This window comes from Malania oleifera, chromosome 2 (genome assembly GCF_029873635.1).
Source record: "Malania oleifera isolate guangnan ecotype guangnan chromosome 2, ASM2987363v1, whole genome shotgun sequence".
Classification (NCBI taxonomy): Eukaryota; Viridiplantae; Streptophyta; class Magnoliopsida; order Santalales; family Ximeniaceae; genus Malania; species Malania oleifera.
Genome location: NC_080418.1, coordinates 78,155,082 through 78,168,191, shown reverse-complemented (window position 1 = coordinate 78,168,191; position 13,110 = coordinate 78,155,082). Strand labels below are relative to the sequence as shown.

At 33.1% G+C, this 13,110-nt stretch overlaps 1 protein-coding gene across 1 annotated transcript; it reads right to left on the bottom strand.

The window, feature by feature from the left end:
• Positions 1-579: 579 nt before the first annotated feature.
• On the bottom strand, positions 580-10,951 carry LOC131149115 (beta-glucuronosyltransferase GlcAT14A-like). The gene is made up of 4 exons (XM_058099229.1): positions 9,537-10,951; positions 2,299-2,374; positions 2,101-2,216; positions 580-1,398 (listed from the first exon to the last, which is right to left on the bottom strand). The coding sequence occupies exons 1-4, from the start codon at positions 10,153-10,155 to the stop codon at positions 890-892; spliced, it is 1,320 nt and encodes a 439-aa protein (XP_057955212.1). The 5' UTR covers positions 10,156-10,951; the 3' UTR covers positions 580-889.
• Positions 10,952-13,110: the final 2,159 nt, after the last annotated feature.

Below are 13,110 nucleotides of genomic sequence, written 5' to 3'. Positions count from 1 at the left end.
AAAGGCCTCTTACTTTAAAGAACTCCTATATATATATATATATAAGAAAACAGCTTGGATTCACCAGCTACTTCCATATTGAAAACTTAGTTACCGGAACTATTTATGGAAAGCATATTAAAATCTTAATTACCACTTTAGGAATTACGCAGAAACAGCACAAAAATTTGTGCTTTTGTTACCAATCCGCAAATGCTATTTTGATATGATCGCCTGACGAGAGAGACGAACTAAGAACCTAGTACCTTATTTGCAATGAGGTGGATACGACAGCAGCGCGGGAAGGAGAGCCCTTCCAAGTTGCACTGCAATTTTCATCATGTGATACTTTTCTTTCATGCAAGCACAAATGGTCTATTTTGCTGCTAAAAGGCTCATTCTTTAGGCTTTTGACAAAACTGTTTTAAGCATGGATTTTTAAATTACATATAATTTTTTCAAAAATTTGCATTCTATAGTGCCGCACTCATTTCATAATGAATAATGATAAAACCTCCCAATAACTGCGCCACCTTCCATCGTTACTTCTCAATTCAGTAACTCAGGAAAAATAAAAATAAAAATGATGCAAGAGTATGATGATTCCTAAAAAATATAGGACATATTATATAACAAGGGAATCATGGAGACGCTAAAATTGCGCATATTATGCCTCCGTATTTGTTCCTACAATTCTTGGACTCTACAACATCTGAACTCTGCTGGCACTAAAAAGCCAACCCTACCAACACAGACTGATCAAACGAGCAAGAAAAGAAATGTATTGTGGGCACTGTTTACAGCTCAAACATTCATTTAATATTTAACAAAAAAAAAATTCCATTGTGTACATCAACAGTAAAATCTATGAACAATCCAATGTACACTTGGGGTAATCCAATCCTCACCTCTATGAACACCGTTTGCTCTGAAAATCTTCAGACAACAGCTTCTGAAGCAGCTCTTGGAATCTCTCAGCACCTGGTCCTGGCCTAAAGACCGAATCATCGCCCCGGAAGGAACAAGGATCAGCCCCACCGTCTGAACTCCCTACACACCATGCCCCGGGAGCAAACCTGGTACCACGGCCTAGGAGTTGTTTATCGATCTTGTCCAAAACAGGGTCATTCTTTGCAAATTTTCGAGCAAATGGAGCCCCACTTTTGACCATTTTGTCAAAATCTTTGACAGTTAAAGAGAGAGGGTGCTGCTTGGGAGGATTGTCCCAAGCAATGTAGTGGAGATCATGGCTTATTGCGGTGTCATGGAACTCCTCACTGTTACAAATAATCGTATGGAAATAGCCTTCTGGGGAGGATACGAAATTTGTGTAGTACATCAGGATAGTTCGAGGGAGGTTATCCCAACCCCAAATACAGTATTCAACAAAGGACCGTGTTAACATCATCCATGCCGAACCTGCACACAATGAGTTAAACTTGTTAATTAGATATTGATAATTTAATATCTAGCTCTAAGGGTTTTCTTTTTTTCAATTTCACTTTTAAAACAAAATTCATTTTGAACAGAACAATCAAAGTCATATAATATAGAGATGGATAAATAGCTTATTTAAAGTCCTCCTGAAGCCAGTTTTAAATTGTGAACGAATGAACTTCTACTGATGAAATCAGCATATAAACAGAAACAATTTTATTTGGCCAAAGAAAAACCATGAGAAGAGAAACAAGGACCAAATGGGGCCGCTGGCCCCTTTGCAATCAACACCAACTTCTACATGAGATGGGAGATGCCTAATCATCTAATTTGCAGGTAACATTCCCATTGCACAAACACAACATAATGTTTTTTTCCTTTTTTTTTATAAAGTAAAACACAACGTAGTGTTTAACGTATCATTGCAATTTCTGTGCATGAACTCAGATTATATATTTACCAATTACCATAATAATAATTTTTTTTTTAAGTTCCAAGATTGCATTTTCTTTTTTTGCATATATAGATAATGTTAAAGGACATCCTTAACTGAAGTACAACCCCAAATAGTCTGCAGAAAGGCTTAGTTCTCATAGTTGTACGATTATCAGATTTTACAGAAATGTAAATCTATCAAATAAAAACGATCATGTTAACCAAACTACATAAAAATATAGGACCTACCAGTAAACAACTTAAAAGAGGTGGGGATGGAGCGCCTTTGAGTAGTCCAAAATATGTCAGATTTTTTATTCAAGTAAAGGCCTGGATCAATGATTATTGGCTTTGCTCTTTGATTCCTACAAGAGTAGTTAAAATTACACAGCCATTTAAAACATAGGAAGAAAAGGGCTCTCTCTACAGCTTAATCAATGCACTTACAATTTCCAACCAGTAAGCTGTGTATGTTCAATAAAATTGAGATTCCTGGACAAATTAGACAGAACATGAAGCATATCTGCACAAGCACAACGCACATCACACATACATAGCAAAAATTACAAATCCATTTATATACATACACATGAGATTAGACAAATGTAGAGAATATTTACATCATGTAAGCATAATATGAATGCAACCAGCAGTTGCTGACAAGGTATGGATCATATTCTATGGACATCCTTTGCTCAAATAAGCTTGGGCAGGTAGGCAACAATTTGAATAGCAACTAAACTCGGCAACTATTTTTGATTACAAAAACTTGTTTCACATGCCGAAGTTTCCTCCATATCTGCACACGCTCATTATTTTCTAATCTGACATATTACCGTGTTGGATGGTACACTGGTGTTCAACTTAAGCATATATTTGCAGTCCATAGCTCTCAATGAAGTTTCTAAACATTCCCATTGTTCTCTCTTTTCCCAGAGATAAAATTTTTCTTACTAAAGAATAGTATGTAAATTATTTTTTTAGATAACAGCAGCACGTCAAAGCTTGATACTCTATCCTCATGGCAGGAACTCTTCCTCTTCTAAATGATTTCAAAAAGCAAGAAACCCTCCTTCACAAGGACATTTGTCTTCCCTAGTCAAGAATCTCAAAATAGGTATTACTAGTGGAGTAACCCCACAATGTTTAAAATAGGCACATCCCCAATGTTTCTAAATAATACTTTCATTCCTAGCCCTAATTGGAACTTAAGGCTTGTTTTATTGTTGTTTCCTAGCCCTATGAAACATACTCTACAAGCACACACTGATGGCACCAAGGAGCACCCAAGTACAAGCAAAAAATTTACAAAGAAATAGTATCAAAATTAATGCTAGCCTGGACGTACAAAATGATACCATAATCTGTTAGACCAAAAATACAATGTCTTAAACCATATATTCCTTTGCAATATTAAAAGAAGTTTCTATTCCTTTAAAAGCTCTATGATTTATTTTCCTATAAAGTATAAATCATCCAAAAAAATTGTTATCAGCCTAAAATCTTCTTCTTTCTTTGCCTTAATTCCCTTCCAAGCCACAATTCTCACAAAAAAGAACCCAACGCCACCCAGTAAATACCCATCATAGACAAAGAACTATCCAAAGATTTTTAGGTCAAATGCACCAAACAAGTAGATGATGCACCTAGTCTCATTTTTGCACATGATGCTCTGTTCGCCACCTATACCTCTCTGAAAGTTATTGTCAAAATCCTTTCCCAAAAGGCCTACCTAGGAAGAAAAAATATCTTGGTGTGAGAATTTGTGTCCAAATGGCCTTCCATGGAAAATGAATTCTACTTGTCAGTTCCTTGTCCATATAAAGAAGAAATATTGAACACAAAAGAAGCCTCTTTTCGAGGTTTTCCATCTTACTTCATCCTCCTATAGTCTAAATATCTTTTCATCCAAGCAGTCAAAAAACACAGTAGTTTCCCAGGGTCAGTCTTCTTGTGATCCTATATCAATTGCTTAGTTTGCTTAGAATTCAGTAAAACTGTAGCCAAAATGAACGAAGAATTGCATCTCCAGGTCATGCAGAAGCTATAATCCTAACATGAAACAATATAGGCCCCTTTTATGTCAATGCTACAACAACAGTAGCAGCAGCAGAAGCAAAAAACTCAACCAAAAAACCCTCATCGACACATATTAATATTTATTACTATTACTATTATAAAGCAAGAACAGATCATCTCACAGCAATGGATGGTAGGGATATTTTTGTCCATTAAGTTAAATTCTCAAGAGAATGCAAGATTACCAAATGGCGATGTGCATATTGAGTATTCATGTTTTGGGGGTACTGTATGATTCCCATGAGTTCCCAAACATAGGCATCTGACATGGCCCCCCTTAGGGTTTTTTATAGGTCAGTAATGAACCAAAATATTATAATTTTTACCTTTCTTCATCATTTCCTTGTTTTGGGAGAGAGACAAAGGCAAGAAATTTTTTTCTTGAGACTTACAAAGAACTAAGCCATTCATGAATTACTCATTGGCTCGTCTTAAAAGTGCTTAGTAAAAGCTTGTTTGATATTACTAATGTATATAAATGAGCGATTCCCAAGCTTGATTTTGAATCTCTAGTAAGCTATGTTCATGTCCCTTTCATACAAGCTCTTTTTGAGCTTGTGGTTAGTAAAAGCTTGTTTGATATTACTAATGTATATAAATGAGCGATTCCCAAGCTTGATTTTGAATCTCTAGTAAGCTATGTTCATGTCCCTCTCATACAAGCTCTTTTTGAGCTTGTTTATAGCTCAGAAGGGATATATTTTTTTTCTATTTTCTTTTATTTTGTGGGGTTAATAAGAAAATTTATCATGGGAGAAGGAAGATAAGAGTACAAACATGAGGACAAGAAATCAATATCATTTTGTTTATCCATCCTCAATTCTATTCTCTAGGATCACAAACAAATTAAGACATTTGTCAAAAGCTTAGAGGCTCAGCGGTTAGCGTTCACTCAAGCTTATTTATTTACATTAACAAATTATTTCAGCTTAACTTTTAAGCCCACCAAACAAACGAAATAAGCTTGGGAAAGATTATGCTTGGCTCATTTAGGCTAATTTAATAAGTGAGCCAAGCTAGAACAAATTGGGCTCAGCATATTTGGGCTTGTTTCATAAATGAACCAGACCAAAGCTCATTTCTAAAGCTCATTTATCAAGAGGCTGTATAGCAGCACAATAAGGAAAAAGTGGTTACAATGTATTTGTCTAAGTTACCAATTTTTTTTTGTAATAAGTTTTCAATAGACAACTACAAATTAGGTTTTTTGGTTTTCAATCTTCGTGGCTCGTAGCCATAACACTGTAATATCCAAAATTTACTTTAATGGATTGACTGAATACTATGCAACAAATTCTTTTAAATGAAGAAAAGTTTAAACAAATTTTTAAAAATAAAGTTTGAAAAATATTCAAAAATTTGTAAAATTTTAAAAGCTAAGAAAGACCATCTAAAAATTAGTTTCATGATTTTTCAACCTTCATATATGATAGGGATTATACTTGGTGTAGTGAAGATTGATAAGTAATTTATATTCTATTACTATGATTAGTGTAAATTTGTGTTCATCAGAATTTTTCAATCTTTTGAAATCATATTTTAATTAAGGCTTTAAATCTATTTATAAATGTTGAACTTATAAGGTATAACCAAATAGATTGCTGATTTTCAATTTCTAGATTTGGTTTCTGGTTTTAAGTTTTTATTTCTAGTTTTCATTTGGAAGTATACCAAATGACCATAGGAAAAACCAAATGATGCATTTGTTTTGGTCCAGGGGAGATGGTGTTGGGTGTTGGGGTGGTATGGAATAGATTTTGCACCAAGGCATAGTGTCATTATATTGTTGTACTAGGGTATTTTGGGGTTTTCACAAGGGGGCTGTATATATATACACTAGTAAATACATCACATGTATACACACTAGTAAATACGTCACATGCATTACACATGACTGCATCTAAATAATATTATGATATTAAAAAATATTTTTATAATTCTTAATGAAGTTTAGATATATTTTTAGTATAAATTAACAATACATTGACATAATTTGAATACTCAAAGCTGGTCTTGGTATTACACTTGCTAGAAGGAACCCTGCCCTCCCTTTTTTGTGAGCAAAGTATAAAAATCATATTTTATTTGAAACCATAAAAAATACACACATATATACGAGATACTATTAGACACCACATAGATATATGGACAAAAAAAAAATGCTTATAAGATATGATATGATAGAAATGTTCTAACTAAAATTATGCAAAATATTAAGTTTTAATATTTATGTAATGATATAAATCAAAATAAATACATACACATTTTATACTATTTTTATTTTGTAAAAAAAAAGCTCGATATATGAATTTTTTCAATGAAAATAGTTAGAAATTTATTTCAATTTCTAAATCATCATTTTCTACCTAAAGTCTTTATATTGATTTTTTTTTGTTTACTTAATGATCAATTAATGAGTTTTTAAAATTTTAAATAAAATTAAAATATATAATTTGGGGATACTTCTAGGTCGATAATTTTATTTCTTTTTAGAAGTTATATTATTACTTATCAAACGATGTTAAACACTTCACAATAATTTCGGAGACTTCAAATGAATTTAACTATTTTACTTTGGTATATAATTTCTATTTAGTCTTTTTAATAACAATTATGTTTTAATTTGTTTTAATCAAATTGTTCTTTAGGCTCAAATTTTGACTTATTTAAAAATAAATTTTTTAAAGTGAATTTATCTAATTTTTCTTGAATTTAGTTTTGTTTAGAAATGCTTTGTCTTACTTCTTAAGAACAATAATATTTTCTTGCTTTTAATATGGTTTACAATATTCATACATATGCAATGTGTATAACTAGCTAGTTCATTTTTTTTTTTTCAGCCAAATAAAGTTTCTTTAGATTCAAATTTCAATCTTATCTAAAATAAGTTTTATAATTGTAATTTTATCTAATTTTGGTTGAATTTAATTTTTTTTTTTTTAGGAATGTTTCATCTTACTTTTAAAATATAATGATATTTTTTTCACAAAATTATTTACCCCACTTGTACTTTTATTAATTTAAGGCAAAGTTTTTCTTTTATGTTTGAACAACAACTTCCATATTGGTAAATGTAATTTCATCTAATTTTGGTTTAATTTGCTTTGTTTATATAGTACATAAATTTTTTTTTCTTTTAGAATTATTTGTTTTTACTTTCAAAAGATAAGGATGTTTTGTTGATTTGCATTGTTCATACTTCTATATATAGTATAAAAGATACTAACCTCTTTTGAAGTCTGGCAAAAAGACAATGACCTCTCTTGAGGTTTCAAAACTTCCAAAGACCTCCCCTGAGGTCTTAAAAATCCCAGGGACATCCCCTGAGATTCGTCCAAAGACACAAACCTCCCCTTGTATTTTTTGCCAAAAGACAAGTTTTTTTAAGGGAGGTTTGTGCCTTTTTGGCAATACTCAAGGGAGGTATGTGCCATTTTTGAAACCTTAGAGGAGGTCTTTGTCTTTTTGCCAAACCTCAGGAAACGTGAGTGTTTTTTGCCCTAAATTTTATTTGTTTTAGAGATGTTTGTCCTTTTAAAATATTACGGTACTTTTGTCTATAAATTTATTTATAATATTCATACTTTTATATATAATGTAGAAATTTATTTCTTTTTGGAATTTTTTGTCTTACTTTCAAAAGACAAAGATATTTTCGTCCATCAAATGATTTACACTATTCATATTTTTTATATATAAGCTAGTGGCATAAGGTTGAAACCCTAGGGGATTTTTCATTGATGATATAGTGGAGATTCTGCAGAGGTTTCATAGACGTAGGCATACCAACGAACCACGTAAATTGTTGTTTTCCTGATTTCTATTGTTTTTTTTTCGATTTGATGCATAACCTTGGGGCATGTTTCATAACACAAGCCAAGCATAAACATGCTGAAGCTTGGTTCAACTTGATTACTATTCTATATTCACATCCAAATGCTTTAGGCAAGAATGCTTTTGATGTTCATTGTTCATCACGCACACATACGTGTGTCCAGTTAAGCGAAATGCGCTATACACAAAGCCTCTACTATCTCCAACTTCAATGAAAAGAGCTTTTTATTACAAGCTTAGAAAAGAAATAGTTTTGCTCAATTCACCCGCCAAAATGAAAAAATAAATAAATAAATGAAACTGACAGGAAAAAAAGCTTTCCTACTTTGTTCATGAGAGGATGGAGAGATAAATCCATATCCACACAGTCTCATCGTCATGCCAAGACCAGAAGACCAGTCAAATATCAGTGCTGCAGTCCTCTATGCCTAATAAAATCCCTTTACACATTAATTGCCTCATAACTAAAGGAACATTATCTGCTGATTATTTATACAGCCACCTTTAGCCCAACCGCCAGGCACCATCTCTTGATCATCCGTAACATATCTACGTCCTTGCTCACTCACTTCTACCACTTAAACAGCACATATATTGCAGCACAGAAGATTCACTGCCTGTTGGTTTACTTCAACTCAATATCTTAAATTCTAAGAGTTGTTTCAAAGCTAGAGGTTCCATAGTGTAACATTTTCACTTTTCACACAGAATAAAGTTATTCAGAGAATTTATCCCTATACCAACACCACCAATTTGTCTGAGACAGATGCCAAAAATCTTGCTCCAAATGAAAGCGTAACCTAGAAGAGAAGTTGAAATTACCACAGCCATATATGCAAAATGTATCAAAGCGTGATAAATGATGAATTACTTCCTCACTATCACTAAACAGTGGATGATCAATTCATCTACCTTGTCATTGATGTAGTTCACCAATTGATTAATCATTGATTGAGTTCCCATGCTGACTACATAAGGACATACAGGAAATCAATACGCCTAACAGATTTCAAGCAAAATTGTTTTTCCAACTATCAAATGGGTATAAAATGGGCTAGGAAACTAGTTCCTAAAATCATGTCACTTTCAAAATCACTAGAAGAACCCTACTCCGCTATTATGGTCTATTAAATGTGTACGTAAAATTTAAAGACATGTTGCTTGAACCCCACCTCTCCTGAGACAAGGGGGAAAAAAAGAAAGAAAAAAGAAATGAGTGCTTCAAAGATCACATATTGTACCAATCATTTATGAAACATCATTTTCTAGTTTGGCTGGATGACATCAATAATAAACTAGTCTCTTACTATCTAATCAAGAGTTGGTCCTAAATTCTCCAACACAATTATCTCAACTCTCAAACCTCACCCACATCAAAGAGCAAAACTGAAAGATAAGTCCTTATGTGTAATTGTAAGAGGCAATTCTACCAAATGACACCTAAAATTTCATGTTCAATTTTTTAGCTTCAGAATGTCGACAACAAACAGGCTGAGGTCATACCCAAATTTTAGCCAAGAAAAAAAATTCGAAATTGATTGTTGTTACAAGTGTCGATACATAATTATATATATATAGACCAGAGTGAAACAGGGTCAGGTCATGCTATGTAACACAGTCAAATCCCATATGCAAAGAAAATGGACTATGCATGCGCACCCAAAAGAAAAAAACAGCAAAAACAAAAAAAACAAAATCAAAATCATGAATACAACAATAACAGTAAAAACATTGATAATAAAAGAGAAGCAGAGTCTAGTACTGAGACTGACCATCTTGTGTCACGAGAGGATAATCCGAAGCACTGAGGTTTATGAACCAGCTCCAGTCCAAGCTCTCCTTCAACAAGATTGCAATTGCTTGCAGAGTACAAGCAATCATTGTAGGACCTTTGTATGTAACCAAATTGGATTGGGACATAACTCGCACATTCTCCACTTCTCGGAATGTGGGATCATTTTTCACTGATATTGCCAAATCTAACCTTTCTCGAGGCGGAGCCTCAAGGTCCAAATGTAAAATATATTGATTTCTCGGATGATACACAGCCTGCAATGTCCTCATCATTCTTTGGCTATCACCTTTTGTCCCAGAAATAAGATAAGCTAATCTAGGTGCTTCTCTTTTTGGAGCCCCGTTTTTCCTGTCATCATGCGATCTCTTTATATCTGACTCCACGAAATAACCACTGGAGTCTTCCGATCTTGCAAATGAAATAATGTCAAACTGTAATTGATCTCCATGATAAGAGTAGGGAGACGAAAGTAGCCCAAAAACAGTAGCTAAAAATAGAGTGATGGATACCAGCAAGCTAGCGAAAAATGGAAGAATCCACCTTCTATCACTCAAAACCCTTCCTGGGTGGGAATTAACATTCTTCCTCATGCTCATGAATTCTTCGAGTTCCAGATTTCGTACAGTTCCTTCTCTCTCTGGGAGAAGGGAGAAAACACCCCAACTACTTGAATTAACTGAGGGCTCCGGAAAAGTTTAAAACAGAACCAAAACCCCCTTGACTTCTGAGGAGCAGAGGCCCAAAGATGAGCAAAAAGCTTGGGTAACAGAGCCGCAGCCGCTTCTTCCAATATATAAATAACATTGAAGTTAGAAAGTTCAAAATTTTCCCGAAGAAAAAGCGTACAGCATGCACGAGGATTTCATCAAAACGCGCAGAAGCAGCATATCAAGAGCCCAATTAACAGTGCGAAAACCCCAAAATACTTCCTGCAAGAATCGCAATAACCCGAGGTACAAAGGAGTAAAAGCTACAATTTGGAGGGTTTTGAAGAACTTGCAGCAGAGGAAAGTTCAGCTTGAAGTATCAAATGATGGTAAGATTCAAAACAAATTTTTGATTTCACAATCGGGAAATTCGAACATTGGTTCAATCTTCGAAGTGAATCAGATCCAATCACTGACAGGAAGAGATTCCGCAGGCAGAGAGGGCAAGGGAAGAAAACACTTAATAAAGAGTATTTTCTCAAATTCTTGGAGGAGACGTGTTGCAGAAGATGAAGAAGAAGAAAATGCAACAATTTTCGAGAGCGAGCGAGAGAGAGAGAGAGAGAGAGAGAGAGAGAGAGAGAGAGGGAGACAGAGGACCGTACCGACCGGAGTTGCGATTGCTTTACTAGTGGGCAAAAGCACACATTTTTTAGGAGCAGTAATAATGGTTTAATTCTAATTAACAAAAAAGATTAGTTTCTGAAAGATAATTGGAACGCAAGCGGAGGTTTAATATGCGGCGGTACTTTACGTCTGTACTTTTATACTGAGAAAAATAAAATAAAATAAAATAAAATGGACAATTAATTAATAAAAAATTTAAATATTTGAGTTAGAAAGAAAAATACATCTAAAATTGGTTTCCATCTCATTTATTTATTTATTCTTTTTCGCTCCTTTCATAAATTTCTGAATCTAAATTGACTTATGAGAGTGTTAATTATAGATGTAAAAGTTTAAAATCAATTAATAATATTATATTCTATTAACATTTAGCAATTAAAATTTAAATTTTGAAATAGTTTGTAACTGAGATTTTGGTTTTTTGAGCTTTTTATTTATATATTATTGGCTTTTGAAATTGAGCTAATTGTTTTAGAATTCAAATCTCTCTTGATATTTTTTTTTTAAGATTTAATTTAACATAAAGCTCTTATTGTGAACCATGTGGAGACTTTTAATAGCTTATTTCATTGCGTATGATGACACTCATACAAGTTTTTAAATTTAAGATGAATTTAATTTGATATAATATTCGGTTCATGGAATACCTATTTCTTGGAATATAAACGTTATAATAAAAGAATTTGATAGTTTACACTAAAAAAATGTCTTATCATAAAATAAAAGGCAAAACGTACTAATCTCTCTTTAAGTTTGATAAAAGGACAAGAATCCCTATTGAGATTTCAAAAATTTTACAGATTTTCTTTAAAATTTCAAAAATCCTAGACACCTCCCTTGATATTTAATTTTTTAGGCACTTCTACTTCTAAAAAATATATATATATTTTTTACCAAATAGTAGGGATTGTCTATGTCCTTTTAACAAACTTTTAGGGTAATCTATGAAATTTTTGAAACTTTTAACAGAGTTTTTGGGTTTTTCAAAATCTTAAGAAAGGTTTACTCTAAAATAAATAAATAAATTATATGTATACAAATAAACACATGTAAGTTTTGGTGAAATCCTAAGAGGGGAGGGGGAGGTGAAGTGGATATTCAGTTTGCCGAGATGATATGTTCGGTCGACCGAAGGTATTTTGAATTGATAATTCGGTCAGTCGGGGCAAGTAGAAAAAGTCAACTTTAAGGTTCGGTCGATCGAGGAAAATTAGTTCAAATCTGGGTCGGTCGCCCGAGCCAAGTCAAAGGTTTGACTTTTTGGCAAATAGTGTGTTTGGTCGACTGAAGGTTATAACACATAAATCGGTCGGTCACCTGAGGCGTTTAATTAAGCCTAAAAACCTAATGTCGGTTAACCAAACACTAAAGCAGTCCCAAAACCTTTGTTTGAGTTTAGTTTTTATGAAAAATGGTTTTTGGTTAAACTCTAGGTGCCTTAAGGTCAGTCTACAATCATTTGAGCATTCATGTCATATCATGCAGATGCATGCATTATTACAGACCAAATAATATAAAAATAAATGCATATACAAGTTAAAACAAATGTCTTCTTCTTTGCTTTTTTGTCTTTTGTGGAAAATGCTAGTTAATGTGAGCTTTAAGTTCTACCGGCTTCCACTTTCCTCTTTTGTGTGTGCATACCAAATTGTAAACCTATTCAAAACACTAGGCACACACATGAGACACTTGTGTTTGTCAACATCAAAATAGAAATCGGACTCAAAAAGCCAACATCATAAATGAACAAAATGTTTTAACTGATATGATACAGTATGATATGACGACTATATGTTGAGATGTGATACGACGGCTGTATGCTGAGATTTTGATATGATGGCTAGATGCCGAGTTTTGATATGCTGATTTTATACCAAGATAGTATATGACAGATATTTTACAAAATTATGAACAACTTATGTTTTATACAGTTTTATGAAAATGAATTTACGATTACAACTTTTATTATGTAAATTGCCATATATGATTTAAGAACCCTAAGGACATAAGATGTTATGTTATGAGCATGGTACCTGTTACGACTTGCTTAATTTCCACATTATTTTTTTATATATAACCATTATAACAAACCCAACAGATCAAAATCAACCTGAACCCATGGGTACTAGGGATATATCAGAATACAGTATGGAAGCCTAAACAGCAGGAAACATAAAATCATATAATAACATATACCCAACATCACTCATCACAATA